We start from the raw sequence: 19,666 nt of genomic DNA, 5'->3' as shown, positions 1-19,666 counted from the left end.
CCGGCACGGGGAGCGGGTTGGGGGCAGCCCTGCCCTGCGTCGATGGGGCTGGGGGGGCTGTTTTGGGGTGCTGCCTTACCTGCCCCCCCCTTCTGCCTGCCAGCCAAGGAGATGGGCAAGGACCAGGACTGCTCGCTGCCCGTGGAGGAGGCTGGCATCATCTGGGACAGCATCTGCTTCTTCTTCCTCCTGCTCCAGCGCCGCGTCTTCCTCAGCTACTACTTCTTGCACGTCATGCTGGACCTCCAAGCCTCTGCCCTGCAGGCCTCCAGGTGAGGCTGGGGGTCCCCAGGGGTTCCTAAGGGTGCTGGGTGCAGGTGTCCCCCCCCCCCTCACCATCTCCGTCCCCGCAGGGGCGTCGCGCTGTTCAAGGCCAGCATCCTGAAGAGCATGCGCTCCCACCGGCAGGCCGAGAAGAAGTCGCTGGCCCAGCTCAAACGGCAGTGAGTGGGTTTTGGGGGGGCACCCAGGAGCCCCCTGCGCCCCCCGAGCACCCTGCAGCCGTCGGGGCACCCCAGTGCACAGGGTGCCGGGGGGCTGCGGGTGCCCAGCATCGCGGTGGGGGACCTGGTGGCTCCGGGGAGCTCTGGAGCAGCCTGTGCTGCGCCCCGCAGGATGGAGCGGATCCGAGCCAAGCAGGAGAAATACCACCAGGAGCGGCTGCCCGCCGGCGAGGGCCAGGATGAGGCCAGGCCAGGTGAGAGCCAGAGGGGGCATCCCAAGCCCCCAGCCCCTCCTGCCCCCTCTCCCATCGCTGTAGGGGTGGCCTCGACCCATCGCCGACGTTTTGTCCCCCACTTTCCTCGTCCCGCCTCCTCGCTGAGCGGGGACCAGCGGAGCCTGGTGGAGTGCAGTGGTGAACGCCCCCCCACACACACCCCCTTACCCAAAAACTGGCCCCCGCGCCGGGACGGGTCCCCCCCAGCCCCGCTCAGCCCCCGCTGCCGTTCCACAGCGCCCGGTGGCCCGGCGGACCCTTCCCGGCAGAGGGAGCGGTGGTGGCGGCCATGGTTAGACCACGCCACAGGTACTGCCCCGGCACGGGGCACGGGCGGGCGCGCGGTCCCCCCCCTGCCAGCATCGCTGACACCAGCGGGGAGCGGCGGTGACGGTGCTTTCGGCGAGGTGACGCCCTGCATGCCCCCCCCGTCCCCCCCGCTCGGCATTAACCAGGCCGTTCTCTGCTTCTGAGCACTAACGGGGCATGGACCTGGGGTGCCCGGAGGGCTCGGCGCTGGAGGGACCCCTCTTTGGGGACGCTGGACTCTCGGGCGCTGATGTCCCCAGCGGGGATCCTCGGGGGTGTCCTTGGCACTGAGCTGTGCTGGGCAGAGGGGATATGGTGATGGGGACACCCCGTGGCACCCCGTGCCGTGCCGTGACACCCCGTGCCGCCCCGTCAGTGCTGCATTCGGGGGAATACTTCCTCTTCGAGTCGGACAGCGAGGAGGAGGAGGAGGCAGCAGCAGCAGTGCCGGAGGAGCCGCGGCCGGGCAGGCAGAGCGCCTTCCAGGTGAGCGTGGCAGGGGGCTGGGGGGGGGGGGGGGTCGGCTGTGCCCTCTGGGCGCTGATGGCCCCCTCCCCAAATCAGCTCGCCTACCAGGCCTGGATGACCAACACCAGGACGGCGCTGCGGCAGCAGGAGCGGGAGCAGATGGAGCTGCCGGGCGATGAGCTCGGTGCAGGTGGGGCTGGCAGACCCCAAAATGGGGCTGGGGGCACTGCGGGGGGGTGCACCTGGTGTTTGATCCTCGGGATCTTGTAAGAGGGCATCATCTCAGCAGGGTTCCCAGAGTGTGCGTGTGGATTCTCTGATGTCTAAGATAGGGTTGGGTGCGAGCTGGGCGGCTCCTTTGTTTTTTAAGTTGGGTGGGAAGGATGGGGGAACAGGTGATGAGCAGGAAAGCCACAAAAAGAGGTCAGAAATAATGTCCCGTCCTGTGCCATGGAGGGGCCCTGACCTGCTGCCTGCCTCGCAGGGGACAGCAGAGGAAGGGAGGAGGTGTTGGAGTCGCCTGGAGAGGCCGAAGGCCAGGAGGAGGAGGAGGAGGAAGGATCTGGTAGGTGGGCAGCAGGACCCTGCCGGCCATGGCAGGGGGGTGTCTGGGGGGTGCTGAGCGGGTGCGAAGCCACGAGCCCCTCTCTCCTCGCCCCCGGCAGAGCGGGGCAACGTGCTGCAGCGGGCGCTGAACACCCTGCGCTTCCTGTGGGTGCTGTGCCAGGCCATGGTGGACGGCCTGACCCAGTGGCTGGACGCCTGCACGCGGGAGCACGCCGACATGTCCACGGTGCTGCGGCTCGAGAGATACGTCCTCACGCGGCGCCTGGCCAAGGTGACCCCCGGGGAGGGAACGGCGGGCATGGGGGGACGGTGGCACCGCGCCGGCGCTGACCCCGTGCCCGCCGCAGGGCGAGGACGTGCACCGCGGGGTCCTGGATGAGCTCTACTTGCTGCCCCCCGAGGAACCCCCCGAGGAGCCGAGCCCGCGGGTGTCTGGGGGTGCGGACCCCCAAAACGGCGTCGCTTCCAGGCAGGTGCATAGATCCCCCGGGGGGTGCCCGCCCGCCGCCACGGGGGCTGGCGAGGAGCGCGCTCACCCGGCCCCGTGCCGTCCCCAGCGGGCGCAATGGAGCCGAGCGCGGCCGAGGGGCTGAGCCCCCCCCGGCGGGGGGCTCGATGCAGGCTGGCAGCCAGGAGCAGGGGACGAGCTGGGGGTCGCAGGAGGATGTGGCTGGGTCTCGGGAGCTCCTGGCCCTGCCGCAGAACCGGACCCGGACGGCCAGCGAGCTGCTGATGAGCAGGTATGGGATGGGGACGGGGATGGGGACGGGGATGGGGATGGGGACACAGTGGGTGTGGGGCACAGGTTCAGCCCCCCGTGCCCCCCCAGGCGGCTGTATTTCGTGGAGCTGGAGGAGTCGGAGCAGTTCTATCAGTCCCACAACCGCTTCCTGAAGCTGCTGCTGGCCATCTACCGCTGCGTGGCCGCCCACTCCGAGCTGCTCTGCTACTTCGTCATCATCCTCAACAACATGGTGACCGCCTCCGTCATCTCCCTCTTCCTGCCCATCCTCGTCTTCCTCTGGGCCATGCTCTCCATCCCCCGGCCCACCAAGCGCTTCTGGATGACCGCCATCATCTTCACCGAGGTGGGCAGGGGGTGGCCGGGGAGGGGATGACAGTGCGATGACCCCAGCTGCCACCTTTTGACGCCCACGTCCCCGCAGGTGATGGTGGTGGTGAAATACCTCTTCCAATTCGGTTTCTTCCCCTGGAACGGCTACGCCATGCTGGTGCGCAATGAGGGCAAGCCCTTCTTCCCACCCCGCATCCTGGGGCTGGAGAAGACCGACCGCTACATCAAGTACGACCTCGTCCAGCTCCTGGTGCTCTTCTTCCACCGCTCGCTGCTGCTGGTGAGCCCCGGGGCACCCATTTCTGGATGGGTCCTCGCCGCACTGGGTGCATCCCATAGCCCCGGTGGGGCGTTGGATGGCGTGCATGGGGCTGGGGGGTGGCAGCAGCCACCCTGACCCTCGCCCTCCCCAGTGCTATGGGCTGTGGGACCATGAGGAGGACCCCTTTGCCAAGAAGAAGCCGGAGGCAGAGCGGGCAGAGGAGGAGGAGGAGGAGGAGGAAGAGCGGCGGGAGGAAGCAGGGTCCACGGCGGTGGGCAAGGAGGGGACGGCGCCGCCGACAGAGCCGGGGGCACCGGGCGCAGCCACGGGGCCGGAGGGCGATGCCGGGGGGCAGGAGGAGGGGGCCGGGGATGCGGCCACCCAGCTGCGCTTCAGGAGGAAGAGGCGGCGGAGCAAGGAGACGAAGGCTGCGCTGGAGGAAGGTGAGCACCACGTCCCATCGCTGCACCCCGGGGGTGCTGAGCACCTCGGCACAGAGCAAGGCTCGCGTCCCCCAGGCAGGACGCGGCCCTGCGGGGCCCCGAGGTCACTCGTGCTGCGTCCCACCCACAGAGGATGGCGAGGAGGAGGAAGAGGAGGAGGAGGAGGAAGAGGTGAAACAGAGCCACTCTCAGAAGAAGCTGAAGGCGTTGGGGCTCCGGGTCAAGCTCTTCTTCCTCACCGTGTGAGTGCCCTGCGGTGCTGGTTGGGGTGGGGGCTGTGGCTCGTAGCCCCCCGGTGACCTGTCCCCTACCCCCTGTCTCCCCCAGGGCGCAGAACACCTACCAGCCCGTGCGTGGCTTCTTCCGGGACATCCTGCACACCCGGTACCGGGCGGCCACCGACGTCTACGCGTTCATGTTCCTGGCCGACGTGGTTGACTTCATCATCATCATCTTCGGCTTCTGGGCCTTCGGGGTGAGCAGGGGGCTCTGCAGGGTGCTGGATGGTGGGGTCAGGCCGGGCTGTGTCCTCACCTCGCCGCTGTCCCCAGAAACACTCGGCGGCCGCCGACATCACCTCCTCGCTGTCGGACGACCAAGTGCCCGAGGCCTTCCTGGTCATGCTGCTCATCCAGTTCACCACCATGGTGATCGACCGCGCGCTCTACCTCCGCAAGACGGTGTTGGGCAAGCTCATCTTCCAGGTCATCCTGGTCTTCAGCATCCATCTCTGGATGTTCTTCATCCTGCCGGCCGTCACCGAAAGGTACCGGTCCCACCGAGCGTCCCCTGAGGATGTCCCCCAGGGCGCTGCGTGGTCCTTGGGTGGCTGAGGCCGTGGGGTGGTCCCTTTGTGTCCCCAGCCCTGCGTGGTGGCCCTGGGTGGCCAGGCAGGGGCTTGGGTGGCCGGAGGGGTGACATCTCCCTCCCGCAGGTTGTTCAGCCTCAACACGGTGGCCCAGCTGTGGTACTTCGTCAAGTGCATCTACTTCTCGCTGTCAGCCTACCAGATCCGCTGCGGCTACCCCACGCGCATCCTGGGCAACTTCCTCACCAAGAAATACAACCACCTCAACCTCTTCCTCTTCCAGGGGTAGGGGACACGGTGTAGCACGGGGACACGTGGCCCCAGCCGGGCGCACGGAGCCGTAGCAGCCCCCTCTCCCCGTCCCCCGCAGGTTTCGCCTCGTGCCCTTCCTGGTGGAGCTGCGCGCCGTCATGGACTGGGTCTGGACGGACACCACGCTGTCCCTGTCCAACTGGATGTGCGTGGAAGACATCTACGCCAACATCTTCATCATCAAGTGCAGCCGTGAGACGGAGAAGGTAGGACCCCAACGTGCCCGTCCTCATCGGGGTGGCCCCAGCTGGGTCCCCCCCCCAGTCCCTCAGCACCCTGCGCTGTGTCCCCGCAGAAATACCCGCAGCCCAAAGGGCAGAAGAAGAAGAAGATCGTCAAGTACGGCATGGGGGGCCTCATCATCCTCTTCCTGGTGGCCATCATCTGGTTCCCGCTGCTCTTCATGTCGCTGGTGCGCTCGGTGGTGGGCGTCGTCAACCACCCCATCGATGTCACCGTCACCCTCAAGCTGGGGGGGTACGAGGTGAGGACGGGGGCAGTCTCTGGGCTGGTGCTGGATGCCGGGGTCCCCCCCGATGCCACACGTGTCCCCGCTGATGCCACGTGTCCCCACAGCCACTATTCACCATGAGCGCCCAGCAGCAGTCCATCCAGCCCTTCACCCCCCAGGACTACGAAGCCCTGACGAACCAATTTGAGAGGCAGCCGGTAAAAAATAAATCCCCTAAGCAACCCCCTCCTTGATCCCCTCTTGCCATCCCACCCGTGCTGAGCCGCGTGCCCCCGTCCCGTCCCCAGGTGGCCATGCAGTTCATCACGCTGTACGGCTACGAGGACATCGTCACGGCGCGCATCGAGGGCAGCTCGGGCTCGCTGTGGAGCATCAGCCCGCCCAGCCGGGAGCAGATGCGGCGGGAGCTGCAGAACGGCTCCTCGGACATCACCCTGCGCCTCACCTGGACCTTCCAGAGGTAACATTGGGGTCACTGGGGGGGGGGACGCAGCAGGTAGCCCCCCCCGGCTGAGCCCTTTCTGCCCGCAGGGACCTGGGGAAGGGCGGCACGGTGGAGCACACCTTCGACAAGCACACCACCGACCTCCAGCCCGGCGCGCCCGAGCGCATGGAGCTGGCCCAGCTGCTGCAGGGCACCCGCGACGCCCCCGTGTGAGTGTCCCCAGGCACGGGGAGGGGGCTCAGGGATGGGGACGCCACCAGAGGTGGTCACGTCCCCGCTCACCCCCGCTTTGTTGCAGGCAAGTGCCCAAGCTCTTCCCCAAATACATCCGGGCACCCAACGGCCCCGAAGCCAACCCGGTCAAGCAGCTGCTGCCAGGTGGGTCCCCTTTACGCACTGGGGGGGGGGTCTCGGCCACCACGCCGTGCCCTGACCCCCCCCGTCCACCCCGCAGACGGGGAGGACAGCTACCTGGACGTGGAGGTGCAGCTGAAACGGGAGCGCGTGGGCTCGGGGCAGGGCAGCGACAGCTTCTTGGAGTGGTGGGTGGTGCGGCTGAAGGACGCCCCCCCGCGCGACGGCAACATCCTGCCCATGGTCATCTTCAACGACAAAGTCAGCCCCCCCAGCCTGGGCTTCCTGGCCGGCTACGGGTGCGTACGGGGCGGGGGGACACAGGAGCCGGGGAGGTGGGCGAAGGGTGGCGGCGGGGACCGCAGGCGGCCTCATGCTGTCCCCTTGCAGGATCATGGGGCTGTACGTCTCCATCGTGCTGGTGATCGGGAAGTTCGTGCGGGGCTTCTTCAGCGAGATCTCGCACTCCATCATGTTCGAGGAGCTGCCCTGCGTGGACCGCATCCTGAAGCTGTGCCAGGACATCTTCCTGGTGCGGGAGACGGGCGAGCTGGAGCTGGAGGAAGAGCTCTACGCCAAGCTCATCTTCCTCTACCGCTCCCCCGAGACCATGATCAAGTGGACGCGGGAGAAGGAATAAGGGGAAGGGGCTCCGGCCCCCTCCCCGGGGACATCACCGCCAATGCCTTAACCAGCCCTGCGGGGGCCGCATCCTGCCGGGGGGGGTGCAGGACGGCGCGCTGGGCGAGCCCGGGCTCTCGCTTTTAAAAGGAGGAGCTTTTTGTTTTTGTTTTTTTTTTTTTTTCCACGATGCTTTGAAGCCAGCTGACCGGCGGAGAGCACCTCGTGCCTTCCTTGGGGAGGGGGGGCCTGGCCCCATGGGCACCCCAGTGCCTGGGGGGGGGGAGAGGGAGAGGGGCCAGGAGCTGGTCCAGCACCCACAGGGCACCCCGGCTGCCGGGGGGGGTGGGGGGGGCAGGAGCCGGCCCCTCCCTGCTCTCCCCAGCCCCGCAACCAGGTTGAACTCTAAAGCAATAGCCCCCATCCCCAGACCGGGGGAGCACAGGGCCACAGCACACCCTCCCCTCTGGGCACCCCCCCCCCAACTGGACTGTAAACACTTGTGACTTTTTTTTTTTTTTAAATTCAAATGGTTTATTTATACAGATATCTAATAAAAACAAAGCTGAGACCACCCCAGCTCACGCGGGGTGGGGGGTGGGGGGGATCGCTGGGGGGGGGGTGGGAGCAGGGATGTGATGCCCAGGGGGTACCAGCACTCCCAAAATAGGCACCCAAGGTCTCCTTGGCCCCCTGATGTTATAAAAACAGTTAATTTGGGTGTAAAAACAGCTGTTTGGGTGCCAGGTGTCACCATGGCTGGTCGAGTGGCTCCAGTACCCCCCCCGACCCCACAGGACCCCCAACCCCAGTGGGTCGTGGCTCTGCGCCCCCCTCCCCCCCCAGCTGCCCCTGGCCCCGTCAGCTCGCCCCGGGCTCCTCCTCGTCGTCCTCCAGCAGGAATTCCTGGATCTGCTCCTTCATCCGTGCCCTGCGAGCGACAGACCCGGTGTGGGGGCCCTGCGGGTGCGCTGCCCCCCCCCAGGAAGGGGGGAACCCCTTCCCCATCCATCCCCTACCTGCAGCTCCTGTGCTGGGCTTCGGCGCGCACGTAGGGCGGCAGCGTGGCGGGGGAGCCCTGTGGGACAGCGGGACGGTGGGGACAGGAGCCCCGTCCCCAATGCGCCCCCCGGTCCCGGGGGGGTCACCCCCGGTGCCTCACCATTTCCTTGAAGGTGAGGCGGCAGCTGTAGCACAGCAGTGGGATGAAGGCAGCTCTGCTCTCGGGCCTGCGGGGAGAGGGATGGTGAATGGGGACAGCGTCCCCAGCGCCAGCACCACGTCCCCAACACCTTCACCGTGCCCCCAACGCTGCCGCAGCATCCCACCACTCGCACGCTCACCCGTTCCCCGTCTCCTCCGTGACCAGCGTGGGCTCCAGCGCCAGCTCCTCCTCTGCAAAAGCCACAGGGGGGGACATGGTCATACACTCGGGGTGCGCGGCCACCCCCCTCTGTGCCCCCCCCAACGCCCCTCACTCACCCCCGGCGATGTCCAGGGCGCAGAGGCAGAGCAGGCAGCGCTGGAGCTCGCTGCCTGCCTCGGCGGGAGCCGCGCTCAGCTTCTCACCTGTCCTGCGGCCACGGAGAATGGGTGAGCGGGGGCACCCTGCCTGTGTCCCCCCCCACCCCGGGGTGCCATACCTGTAGACGGTGCTGATGGTGGACGGGAAATCCACCTGCAGCCCCAGGAGGAAGCTCTCCATCAGGCGGTGGATGCTGGTCTTCTCCCGGCGCTGGGGAAGGGAACGGAGAGCGCACGGCTGGGATGGGGGGGGGGGTCCTACAAATCATCCCCCCCCGCCTGCCCTATAGCGTCCAGCTGGGAGCAAGGGAACGGGGGCCGCCCCTACCTTGGTGCTGAGGGGCGGCGTGATGACGGTGGGGACGCCGAAGAAGTGGTTGTAGAAGGCGATCTCCTTGGCCATGTACTCCCGCATGGGCCGCACCAGCGTCACGTCGCCGTGGCGGCTGTCCACAAACCCCTGCAGGCGGGCGGGTGGGTGGGTGGCTGCCGAGGGACTGCCACCGAGCTGGGGACACCCCCGGACGGCAGAGCAGCCCCCTCGGGTGTGCTCACCGTGTCCACGGCGAGGAAGGCGCCACGGCCCAGCGCCAGGTTGGTGAGGAGCTTGACGGCCACGCGGGTGCAGCTCTCGCCCGTCATCACCTTGGGGTAGCCCCGCGTGCGGGCGGTGTGCAGGATGAGGTGGCTCCTGGGGACACGGCGACACCGGCTCAGACCCGCGGGTGCCACGCGGCCGGCCGGGCAGGAGCAGCCCCTCACCGCAGCATCTGCAGCAGCTCCTCCTTGGCCGTCAGCGTCTCCACCGCCTCAAAGAGCCGCAGCAGCTCCGCCGTGAGGGCGGCAGCGGGCAGGCGGGCGCGGGGGGCTGCCGGGTCCCCCCCGGGTCCGTGCTGGGTGCTGAGCCCCGCGGGCGAGGTGTCGCCGTCCCCGTCGGCCGCCTCCTGCCGCTGCTGCTGGATGAAGCCCTCCACGGCCACCTTGTAGGAGGGACAGGGCTCGCCGGCAGCCCCCGGCCCCCGCCGCAGGACCGAGCCAGGCAGCTCCAAGGCCTGCGGGCAGAGATGGGGCGCTGGGTGGAGGCGGGCATGTCCCCCCCCCCGTCCCCATTGTGTGTCCCCCCTCGTTCCCAGCACGTCCCTACCTGCTCCAGCGAGGCCAGGTAGTAGGGGAAGCCGGTCTCCTGCAGCAGGGCCTCCATCTGGGCCAGGTTCTGCTCCCGCTGCGCCGGGCTCTGCCCGCACACCGCTCCCTCTGCGGGCACACCGCCCGTGGGTGGGCGAGGGGGGCACCCCCGGGGGGGGCATGGCCCCGCAGCGGGGACGGGGACGGGACCGTGTCTTACCATCGATGTAGACGAGGCCGGGCACGAAGCGCAACCTCTTGGCCGTCTCGCGGCTCAGCCCCTGGCACAGCAGTGGGGTCAGCGGGCTGCGCTGGGCCCCCAGCCCCCCCCCACCCTGAGCCCCCCCCCAGCCCCGCTCTCACCTCCTGTACCTGCCGCAGCATGGCGCTGGACGCCGGCCCGCCCGACAGCGCCAGCAGCACCTGCGGGGACAACGGGGACAATCACCAGCCTTGGGGTGCCCGCCGTGCACCCCCCCGTGTCCCCCCCGTACCTTCTCTCCGGGGAAGATGACGCGGTTCTTGCCCAGCATGGCGCGGAACTTGTGCACGAAGTACTCGCGGAAACAGGCACTGCGGGGACACCGTGGCACGGCCCTGAGCACCCACGCTCCCAAGCCCCAATGTCGTCAGACCCCATGTCCCTGAACCTTGATGTCCCCCAGACCCCACGTTCCCAGACCCTGATGTCACCGTGTCCCCGGACCCCACGTCCCCAAGCCTGATGTCCCCACGCCCGATGTCCCCCAGACCCCATGTCCCTGGACCCCATGTCCTTGGTCCCCATGTCTCCGAGCCCAATGTCCCCATACCCCATGTCCCTGAGCCCTGATGTCCCCAGATGCCATGACCCCCAGGCCCCCTGTCGCCAGTCCCCATGTCCCCAAGCCCAACGTCCCCAGATCCCATGTCCCTGAGCCCTGATGTCCCCAGACCCCATGTCCCTAGTCCCCATGTCTCCAAGCCCAAATGTCCCCTGGTTCCCCTGTCCCCAGACCCCATGTCCCCAGTCCCCATGTCCCCAAGCCCCAATGTCCCCCAGACCCCATGTCCCTGAGCCCCGCTGTCCCCACGTGCCCCAGACCCGACGCCCCCTGGCCCCACGCCCCCGAGCCCCGATGTCCCCGAGCCCCGATGTCCCCGGTCCCCACGTCCCCAGCCCCCCGGCCCCCGGTCCCCTCACCGGCAGAACCCATCCCCGACGCGGATGACGACGGCGGCGGCGCCCTCCCCGCACTTCACGCACGGCCGCGGCTGGCTGCGGGACACGGGGCTGTCAGGAGGGGGGGGGGGGGGGGGGCACGGGGGGGCAGCGACCCGAGCCCCCGGCACCGGCACCGGCACCGGGACCGGGACCGGGACCGAGGGGGGGCCTCCCACCTGCACACCGGGGCAGGACGGCGCCGCGCCGGTCCCGGTGCGGATCCCACCGCGCACCCCCCGCAGCCTCCCGGCGCCTCGCACATGGCGGCCCCGGCCCCGTTCCCGGCCCCGCCGCCCGGCCCCGTCCCGGTGACGCACGGCGCGGTGACGTCACGCCGCCGCCATGTTCCGCAGCCTGCTGGTGGCGGCGGCGCAGCGGCCCCCGGCCCCCCCCGGCCCCCCCCGGGCCCCGCCGCCGCCGCCGCCTCCCCCCCCGGCCCCCGGCGGCCCCGAGGCGCTGGAGGCGCAGTTCAGCTGCCCCATCTGCCTGGAGGTCTTCCACCGCGCCGTCGGCATCGCGGGATGCGGGCATACGTGAGGAGGGGGGCAGCGGGGGGCAGCGGGGGGATGCGGGGGTAACGGGGGGACCGGGGGGACCGGGGGGGACCGGGGGATCGGGGTCCCCAGCTCGGGCTTCAGCCGGGCTTGGGAGCCGTGTCCTGGTTCCCGGCTGGGGATTGGGCTCGTGGCACAGCTCGTGGATCGCCTGGCGCTGGGCCCTGCATCCTGAATCCCTGCTGGGACCCCGTTATGCTCCCTGCCTGGAACCGGGGTCCCCATCCCCATCCTCATCCTCATCCCATCCCCATCCCCATCCCATCCTCATCCCATCCCCATCCCATCCCCATCCCCATCCCATCCCCGTCCCTGTCCCATCCCCACCCCCATCCCCATCCTATTCCCATCCCCATCCCCATCCCATCCGCATCCCACCCCCATCCCCATCCCCCTCCCCATCCCCATCCCCACCCCCATCCCCATCCCCCTCCCCATCCCCATCCCCATCCCCATCCCATCCCCATCCCCATCCCCGTCCCATCCCCATCCCATCCCCATCCCCGTCCCATCCCCATCCCCATCCCCATCCCCATCCCCATCCCATCCCCATCCCCATCCCCATCCCATCCCCATCCCCATCCCATCCCCATCCCCGTCCCATCCCCATCCCCATCCCATCCCCGTCCCCGTCCCCGTCCCCATCCCCGTCCCGTCCCCGTCCCCGTCCCCGTCCCATCCCCATCCCCATCCCACCCCCACCCCATCCCCCATCCCCATCCCCCATCCCCCATCCCCATCCCCCATCCCCATCCCCATCCCCCATCCCCATCCCCCATCCCCATCCCCCATCCCCATCCCCCATCCCCCATCCCCATCCCCATCCCCATCCCATCCCCATCCCCATCCCCATCCCCATCCTATTCCCATCCCCATCCCCATCCCATCCGCATCCCACCCCCACCCCCATCCCCCATCCCATCCCCATCCCATCCCCATCCCATCCCCATCCCCATCCCCATCCCCATCCCCGTCCCATCCCCATCCCCGTCCCCGTCCCCATCCCCGTCCCATCCCCGTCCCCGTCCCATCCCCATCCCCATCCCACCCCCACCCCATCCCCCATCCCCATCCCCATCCCCATCCCATCCCCATCCCATCCCCATCCCATCCCCATCCCCATCCCATCCCCATCCCAGCCCCATCCCCATCCCAGCCCCATCCCCGTCCCATCCCCATCCCCGTCCCATCCCCATCCCATCCCCATCCCCATCCCCATCCCCGTCCCATCCCCATCCCCATCGCATCCCATCCCCATCCCATCCCCATCCCATCCCCATCCCCATCCCATCCCACGTCTCGTACCCCACCAGGGCCCTCAGCCAGTATTGGGGTCCCCTGTCCCATCCTACGCCCACCCCCCAGGCCTGCTGCTCCCCCCCCCGGAGCAGAGGAGGAGGCAGGGGGTGCCCCGGGGGTGTGCCCCAGGCTCCTTCCTCTCCCCAGCCCCTCTGGTTGGGGGTCTCGGGGTGGAAATCCCAACACCCACAGCAGCACGCAGTGGCCAAGCTGCGCCCCAGCTGCCGTGGCCACCGGTGCTGGGGATATGCTGCTGTGGGGCAGGAGGGCTTGGGGCACTGTGATGGGGAGCTGGGGGCACCCAGCGAGGATCTGGGTGCACCCAACAGGGAGCTGGGTGCACCCGACGGGGAGCTGGGGGCACCCAACAGGGAGCTGGGTGCACCCAACGGGGAGCTGGGGGCACCCATCACTGCAGCCCTCCCCTGACACCACCTCTGTGCCCTTCTCCAGCTGCTTTCCGAGCCACCCCGGTCACACGTCGAGGACGTGGCTTTGCTTGGTGCCACGGCCTGGCCTCACCCGTCCTCCTCCCCAGCCTTTTTGAGGGTTAGGGAGCTGGAGGAGGGGACCCCTCACTGCAATAACCCCCCCCAAACACACTGCGTGCAGCAGGGGCCCTAAGTGTGTCACGGGGCCACCTGGGAGCCCCGGCGGTGACGTCCATGCCGGGAAGCACTTTGCTGCCGTTCATCAGGGGCCAGGCCAGCAGCACCCCGTGCCCTCGTTACGGTGACCTGGGCTGGGGAGGTGACGGGGACACCGTGGCAGTTTAGTTTGGGGGGGCCGTGGGACTGCAGGAGATGGAGGGAAGGAGGTGGCACCGGGGGAAGGAGGTGGCACGGCGCTCAGCCCTCCCCTCCGCGCGGCTTCGTGCGCTCCCTCCCCGCCGCTCTGATTTCTCATCCGTGCTCCTGCCAGCATCAGGACCTCGGGAGGAGGTGAGCCGGGCTCTAACGCTCCGTCTCCCTCGCCGGCTTTGTTCCTCGCCGCCTGCGTGCTCAGCGCCGTTATTGTTCGGCTCCGCTCCGATCTGTGCCGCTCCGCTCGCAGCTCGGCCTCCAAGCGGCTGCTGCACGTGCGGTGCCGGAGGACGAGCAGCAGAACGGCTCCTCTGGAGCCCCCCGGGACCCCCGCACCCCCCTCCCAAGCTGCCATCTGGGGCAGTTCCTCCCCACGCAGATACTGCTCGCTGGGTTTTGGGGCTGCCCGAGGCGTGCAGGAGTCCCTGGGAGCCCCCCCCCGTCCTGCCCCCCGGCGCTGGGGTCTCACTCCCCGCTCTCTCCGTGCCCCCCAGGTTCTGCGGGGAGTGCCTGCAGCCCTGCCTCCAGGTGCCGTCCCCGCTCTGCCCGCTCTGCCGCATGCCGTTCGACCCCAAGAAGGTGGAGAAGGCCTCCAGCGTGGAGAAGCAGCTCTCGTCCTACAAGGCCCCCTGCAGAGGCTGCAGCAAAAAGGTAAAAGCGGGCAGGGGGGGCTGCCTGTCCCCGTCCCGTGCTCAGCACATCCCCAAATTGTCCTGCAAGACCTGGTGGCCCCCGGGGGAAGGGCTGCTGCCGCCTGAGGTGAGCGGGGCTGTGCAGGGCTGGAGGAGCGCCTTCCCGGCTGCAGGCTGGAGGTGTTATTAGTGGGGACCTTCAAACGCACGCTGAGGTTTTCCTGCAGCAAAGGAGAGGCCGAGACAAACCAGCTCTGCTGCTCCCAGCGAGGGTGAGGACTTGGGTCTTGCTCAAGGTGCTGTGATCCCAGCAGCTGGGAACAGACGTGGCCCGGGGCGGTTTGGTCTGGGGCGCTTCTGGGGCCGGCTGTAATGCTGTGATTCATGGTGCGCCTCCACGGGCTGGGTTGTTGCCCTCTCTGCCTTCCGTTAACTTTGGGGATTTTCCTGTAACTGCCTGGCTGGGGCCCAGAAACGTTCCCCCGTGGTGGTGCCGGAGCAGCGTGGGGGTTAGCGCCTGTCAGCAGTTCCTCTTTTGGGAAGGAAAATGGAGCTAGCGCTGCAGTAACGCAGCCCGGCTGACTTCTTGTGTACGAACCCTGGGGACTCGTGCAGGGAGCGTGCAACCCCAAATCTCCCTGTCCTGCAAGGAGGGAGGGGCTGTGCAGCATTTCCACACCGACGTGGGTCGTCCTCTGCAGACCAGAGTTTGCTCTGATGTTGGTCGGCCAAAGCGTGGCAAAAATGCCCTGGTTCGGGCGTGCAAAGGCTCCGGTGCTGCGTGAGGCTCCGGTGCTGTGCCTGGCAGGGGGAGGCGTTCCTGTAACCTCTGAGGACATTTCTTCTCTCCTTTTTCTCCAGGTGACCCTAGCCAAAATGCGGTCTCACGTCTCGTCCTGTGCGAAGGTGCAGGAGCAGATGGCCAACTGCCCCAAGTTCGTCCCCGTTGTCCCCACGTCCCAGCCTATCCCCAGGTACTGTGGTGTGGTGCGTAGGGAAGTGCAAACCGCGCGGACGTTCCCATCCATCCTCACTAGAAGCCCTAAAATCCAAGCGTGGGCTGGGGTGGGAACGGTCTGGTCTGCCTTCTCCCGTGGGCAGGGGGGAGAGAGCAGAAAGGCGGGCATCAGGGGTGGGCTGGGTGAGGTTGGAAGGAGTCGATCCCGGCCCTTCGCAGGGGTCTGAGCTTGTCCTCGCTCCCTGCAGCAATATTCCCAATCGCTCCACGTTCGTGTGCCCGTACTGCGGGGCCCGGAACCTGGACCAGCAGGAGCTGGTGAAGCACTGCATGGAGAACCACCGCAACGACCCCAACAAAGTGGTGAGCGGGGCTGGGGCGGGTCTGGGGGGGGGGGTAACCCCTGGAAATCCAAATATGCGATACTAGATCCTGCATCCTGTGCCACCAGCACGCGGAGCTGCTGCTGGACGGAAAGCACAGCTGGGTTTCGAGTTGGTTTCGTTGGTTTTAAATCTTTTTGATGGAACGAGCCACCTCAGTCCCGCTGTGCCTGGGACCCGCTGGCGCTGGGCTTGCTCTCCCCACCCCTGCTGAGGTGGGGAGCTCGCAGCTCTGGGGTCATCGCAGAGGTGCTCGTACACACGCATTTAACTTGTTAGCAAGCTAAAAGCAGCCTGGCCACGCGCCGAAGGCTTTGTGCACGTGTTGTACCCGCACGGCAAAGCACCCCGGGGGAGCTGGAGGTGGGGGCTGTGCCCACGGGTCACCGTTCCCCTGTCCCTGCCCTCCGCAGGTGTGCCCGGTGTGCTCGGCCATGCCCTGGGGGGACCCCAGCTACAAGAGCGCCAACTTCCTCCAGCACCTCCTCCACAGGCACAAGTTTTCCTACGACACCTTCGTGGTGAGTATGGCTGCGAAGCGGAGCAGTCACCTTCCCCGTGTCCCACACACCGCGCGTAGAGCTTGGCAGAGCTCCTGGGTGTTCAAGCTGCTCGCTGTCAGGCACATACCCAGAAAAAAATCATCCCAGGAGGAGCAGAGAAACGTTATCTCTCTCTCTGAAGATGTTTTTTTTTTTTCCATGTCCTCTGTTAAACTCTTTCCCTGAGGAACTGTAACACAAAAACCCTTTTCTATGAGGCTTCGCGTGGGGAAACACGAGGAGAGGAGAGGAGTGCAGGGGTCGTCCTCCCGGGGCTGCAGCCCCTCTGTGTGTGGTAGGGGTGTGATCCTGCAGCCTCGCAGGGCCCGGCGGGTGATTTTGTTAGCCTCCCGGATTAGTTAGTTAAGATTTCAGAAAAAGGAACCTCCGACTATTTACGGAGAAGTACCCGCAGCTCAGGAAGTGATTAATGTCGTGTAACCTGCCTGGGGTGCTAGAGAAGCCTGCGGCCCTGCAGAGAGCTTTGCCTTTGGCCCTGGTTTCTCAGGTAGCTCCGTTTCATCCCTGCCTGCTGCCGGGTCTGAGGGCAGGGGCGACATCAGGAGGTTTGACCCAGGCAGGAGAGGTACTGGGGCACAAATACGGGGTACCCCAAAGAGCGCGGTGTTCCTGCGACCTCGCGGCCCTGTCTGCCAGCAGGCAGCTCTCCTGACCAACCCTTCTTTTTTTAGGACTACAACATCGACGAGGAGGCAGCACTGCAGGCTGCTCTGGCTCTGTCTCTCTCCGAGAACTGAGGGCTGCTGCGGAGCTTCTCTTCGCTTCGGACCCCCTCTCACGCCCCTTTTGCACACTCGACCTTCCTGCTGGGGAGGCACGGAGCTCGTGGCCCCCCCGGGACCCACCGCCTCTCTTCCCTCTTCTCTCCGGGCTGATCCCACCTCCGTGAAGAAGGTGGAGGCGCCTCGGCGTCACGGTGGAGCGGTGAGTGAGCAGAGACGTCGCTGCCGGGAGGAGAGAGGCGTCCGTGCCGAAGGGCTGGGATCCTTCCTCGGCTCGGCATCTCGTATCCGTATCCGGAGCATATACCTGTACCCAGATCTATTTATTATTAGATGCTTTTTGGCACCATTCGTCTTCATGCTCTTTGTTGCAGTTCGATAGGCACGTAAAACTGCGATGCGTTTTATGCAGAAACGCCCTCGTTCTAAACTACACCCATCCACGTCCTTTTCTGAAAAGGAAGAGAACAGCACGGAGCGGTTTTTTTTTTGTTTTTTTTTTTTTTAAACCCTACGAGGTTATTTCTGGAGCCGCCGGTCTGTCCCGTCCCCCACGCTGCAGGCAGGAGGGAGCTGCCTCCTTTTCCCGCAGGACAGCCCAGGAGCAGGCTGGGCTGCAGCCCGGAGCAAGACTTTTGCCCTCGTGAGCCCCGTGGGAGCAGCGGGTTCGGAGCCGTGGACTGTCCGGACGCCCAGTGAAACTCCCAAAACTCCCACCCTCCTCGTTTTGTACCGGCTCTTGTGATAACTGCGTCCTTGCATTTTTCTATACGAACCGGCGTGATGCCTTTTCCACGTTTTGTAGAGCGGGAACAGAAGCCGTTACTCTTTACACTGCAATATCCGTCGCCGGGGACGAGAGTATTTTTATGGAACATTATTAAGAAAGTATATTTTTAAAAAAACAAACAAAAAAAAACACTCTAAAATGAAAACCAAACACGCTGTGGATTTGAAATTGGATGGGAGAGAGGAGCTGGACCCTGGGCCCGCAGGTGGGACTCTGCCCGGGCCACGGCAAGCGCGCACGTTTCCTCCTCCGTCACCTCCGGGCTGTCCCCGTCTGCTGGCAGCTTCTCTCTGCGGCTGGTGGCCAGCACCTCGTCGCTCAGCACCGCCAGCCCCACGTCTCCTCTGCGGGAAGGGGAGCGGGCAGCGGCACGCCGAGAGCTGCCTCGTGGAGGACAAGCAGCCCCCTTTGTGTCCTCCAAGAGCCGCTTGCTCGGCTGCAGTCCCCGAGCTGCTAACCCGTGGCCGGGCTCTGCGGGTTCTCGCCGGGCTCGGCGGCTGGAGCAGCTCTTCGTAGCTGGCTCCTGGCAGGGCTCTGGGCTCTGAGCGCTGGCGTAACGCTGAGGGCTGGATTTCCTTCCTCTCTCTGCCGGCTGATCCCTCAGACGCTTGTAATTAAACAAGAAGCGCTGCTTGAGAGCCAGGAACAAGGGGCTCAGCCCGCCGGGCTTGCACAAGCTCTGCTGGGAATCACCCAAGTTTGATTTTTTCCTCCAAAACTGCAGCGCTACTGGAAGCCCTTGGCCACGGAGATCGAGCGTGGCAGGAAAGGATTTCACCGAGCGGCTTCCAGCCCCTGGCTCCCGCGGCAGCAGCGCTAACCCTTGCAGGCAGGGCTGCTCTGCGATGTCCCTGGACGTGGCCGTGGGCGAGATCCGGAGGGCAGCTGCGGGCTCGGTGCTGCCGGATGGTGCTGTGCCTGTCCCACGGGCGCGTGGGGACGCGGGGCTGTGCGGGATGCCTAACGCAGAGCGTCTTGTCCCCCGAAATGGGATCGCGGGACTGCGTGTCCCTCTCCCCGGGCATGGGGCACGTCCGGGCAGATGCTGATCTGAGGGATGTGCCGTGGCCTCCCCGTACCAAACGTGGCAGAAAGCAGCTGCAAAGCACGGTGCCGTGTCTGCGCAGTCCCCGCGCGGTGCCCAGGCACCCTGCCGCCCTTTGGGGTGGCACCAACAAGGGGACCAAGGCTCACGGGGACTTACCCATATGGGGGCAGTGAGGTGACATCTGCACACCTGGGCTGGGCAGCGCTCAGGAGGGCAGCAGCCCCCCACCCCGTGCACTGAAGGGATGCTTCGGGGGACCCCAAGGTGCCTGTCCGGGGCTGCACCCCAGCGTCCTCCTAAAGGTCGGGGTGCTGCTGGGACGTGCCACTGCTGTGCCCTGGGGCTGCGGGGTGCCTGTGCCTCTGGCGTGCCCCGGGCTCGCCTGCCGTCCTCATCCCCGCTCAGAGAAGCATCCTTTTGTGGTTCATCCGAGTCCTGGCTCCCTCCAGCTCTGCTCTAGCAATACTGTCTTTTTACTGTAAGTAGTACTGAGTGTTTCGGGGTCCTCGGGCTCCTGTTTTGGGGTCCTCGGGCTCCCCTCTGCCGCTGGCAGCCCTTTGGGGCAGGCACGGAGACCATCTGCTCCCCTGGCAGAGGGCAGCACTCACTGCCCCCGGGGAAAGGGCTGGGGCTGCTCTGCTCCCTCCCTGGAGCAGGGAGGAACGGGGTCTTCCCTTACCAGCACCGCGTCCTCAGCACCTGCCCAGCCTGGGGGCTTCCCCTGCTCCCAGTGGGATGGAGCAGGGGCGTCTGGAAGGGACCCAGCTGGGTTTCCCCATCCCCTCTTTGGCTGGGACTCTCAGGTTAGAGGTCTCTGGTCCGTGCTGCTCTCCATGGAGCTCGTGCTACCTGCCCCGGAGGATTTGGGACAGCACCGTGAATGCCTCTGTCTCCCTTCTCCTCTTCCTTTTTGCCCCAGAAGTGTCAGAGCAGGGGCAGCAACGGCTGCTTTCGTAAAGCACTTTAAGGCTGTGCAGGCAGCTCCTGCCTCTCGCCCCCTTGGCGTGGGGCTGGGTCTGACCCTGCCGGGGCTCCGGGTGCAACGCCTGCTGTGCTCGTTAGTGCTCCCCCCGACTTTTTGCATAAGGACTAGAACTTTTAATGAGACGTACCGGTTTTGTGAAGAAGAAGAAGAAAAAAAAAAAAAAGAAAAATCAACGATGTATTTGTAGCAAGCCATTTTTCTCAATAAAGGCGGTTTCATCCA

The 19,666-nt window shown here is 66.5% G+C and overlaps 3 protein-coding genes across 11 annotated transcripts in view; 2 read left to right on the top strand and 1 right to left on the bottom strand.

The window, feature by feature from the left end:
• Nucleotides 1-7,428, top strand: part of PIEZO1 (piezo type mechanosensitive ion channel component 1 (Er blood group)) — a 23,650-nt gene extending 16,222 nt beyond the window's left edge. For 3 of the 4 annotated variants that reach the window (XM_083794882.1, XM_083794881.1, XM_083794884.1), the window contains 25 exons: nucleotides 104-272; nucleotides 354-443; nucleotides 615-697; nucleotides 956-1,027; nucleotides 1,404-1,513; nucleotides 1,592-1,685; nucleotides 1,980-2,060; nucleotides 2,161-2,333; nucleotides 2,410-2,531; nucleotides 2,620-2,802; nucleotides 2,892-3,150; nucleotides 3,229-3,417; nucleotides 3,551-3,842; nucleotides 3,973-4,084; nucleotides 4,170-4,317; nucleotides 4,394-4,608; nucleotides 4,777-4,935; nucleotides 5,021-5,168; nucleotides 5,258-5,446; nucleotides 5,539-5,631; nucleotides 5,722-5,894; nucleotides 5,966-6,088; nucleotides 6,178-6,257; nucleotides 6,334-6,532; nucleotides 6,624-7,428. In XM_083794882.1, the coding sequence (XP_083651008.1) occupies nucleotides 104-272; nucleotides 354-443; nucleotides 615-697; nucleotides 956-1,027; nucleotides 1,404-1,513; nucleotides 1,592-1,685; nucleotides 1,980-2,060; nucleotides 2,161-2,333; nucleotides 2,410-2,531; nucleotides 2,620-2,802; nucleotides 2,892-3,150; nucleotides 3,229-3,417; nucleotides 3,551-3,842; nucleotides 3,973-4,084; nucleotides 4,170-4,317; nucleotides 4,394-4,608; nucleotides 4,777-4,935; nucleotides 5,021-5,168; nucleotides 5,258-5,446; nucleotides 5,539-5,631; nucleotides 5,722-5,894; nucleotides 5,966-6,088; nucleotides 6,178-6,257; nucleotides 6,334-6,532; nucleotides 6,624-6,873 (3,806 nt within the window). In that variant the 3' untranslated portion in view covers nucleotides 6,874-7,428. The remainder of the gene's footprint in view (nucleotides 1-103; nucleotides 273-353; nucleotides 444-614; nucleotides 698-955; nucleotides 1,028-1,403; nucleotides 1,514-1,591; nucleotides 1,686-1,979; nucleotides 2,061-2,160; nucleotides 2,334-2,409; nucleotides 2,532-2,619; nucleotides 2,803-2,891; nucleotides 3,151-3,228; nucleotides 3,418-3,550; nucleotides 3,843-3,972; nucleotides 4,085-4,169; nucleotides 4,318-4,393; nucleotides 4,609-4,776; nucleotides 4,936-5,020; nucleotides 5,169-5,257; nucleotides 5,447-5,538; nucleotides 5,632-5,721; nucleotides 5,895-5,965; nucleotides 6,089-6,177; nucleotides 6,258-6,333; nucleotides 6,533-6,623) is intronic. The other variant, XM_083794883.1, reaches the window with a different exon arrangement.
• CTU2 (cytosolic thiouridylase subunit 2) lies at nucleotides 4,326-11,038 on the bottom strand. 3 transcript variants are annotated; one of them, XM_083794897.1, is made up of 16 exons: nucleotides 10,884-11,038; nucleotides 10,687-10,761; nucleotides 9,998-10,076; nucleotides 9,867-9,926; nucleotides 9,724-9,784; nucleotides 9,523-9,632; nucleotides 9,141-9,430; nucleotides 8,934-9,069; nucleotides 8,707-8,838; nucleotides 8,498-8,616; nucleotides 8,337-8,428; nucleotides 8,198-8,249; nucleotides 8,017-8,083; nucleotides 7,874-7,932; nucleotides 7,691-7,785; nucleotides 4,326-4,336 (listed from the first exon to the last, which is right to left on the bottom strand). In XM_083794897.1, exons 1-15 carry the CDS (start codon nucleotides 10,967-10,969, stop codon nucleotides 7,716-7,718), a joined length of 1,488 nt encoding a protein of 495 aa, XP_083651023.1. In that variant the 5' UTR covers nucleotides 10,970-11,038; the 3' UTR covers nucleotides 4,326-4,336; nucleotides 7,691-7,715. The 3 variants fall into 3 exon arrangements, with proteins under 3 accessions (XP_083651023.1, XP_083651022.1, XP_083651024.1); XM_083794896.1 differs by lacking the exon at nucleotides 4,326-4,336 and having other exon boundaries at nucleotides 7,362-7,785; XM_083794898.1 differs by lacking the exon at nucleotides 4,326-4,336 and having other exon boundaries at nucleotides 7,362-7,785; nucleotides 8,498-8,589.
• On the top strand, nucleotides 11,035-19,666 carry RNF166 (ring finger protein 166). Of its 4 annotated transcripts, XR_014571224.1 has the most exons (7): nucleotides 11,035-11,240; nucleotides 13,858-14,014; nucleotides 14,857-14,969; nucleotides 15,202-15,316; nucleotides 15,750-15,857; nucleotides 16,571-16,823; nucleotides 16,996-19,666. XR_014571224.1 is itself a non-coding variant. In XM_083794903.1 (6 exons), exons 1-6 carry the CDS (start codon nucleotides 11,050-11,052, stop codon nucleotides 16,634-16,636), a joined length of 750 nt encoding a protein of 249 aa, XP_083651029.1. In that variant the 5' UTR covers nucleotides 11,035-11,049; the 3' UTR covers nucleotides 16,637-19,666. The 4 variants fall into 4 exon arrangements, 3 of the variants coding, with proteins under 3 accessions (XP_083651029.1, XP_083651030.1, XP_083651031.1); XM_083794903.1 differs by having other exon boundaries at nucleotides 16,571-19,666; XM_083794904.1 differs by having other exon boundaries at nucleotides 11,183-11,199; nucleotides 16,571-19,666.

This window comes from Anser anser (assembly GCF_964211835.1).
Source record: "Anser anser genome assembly, chromosome: 11".
NCBI classification, from domain to species: domain Eukaryota; kingdom Metazoa; phylum Chordata; class Aves; order Anseriformes; family Anatidae; genus Anser; species Anser anser.
The sequence above is the reverse complement of the archived record's forward strand: the minus strand, read 5'-3'. Positions and strand labels throughout refer to the sequence as shown.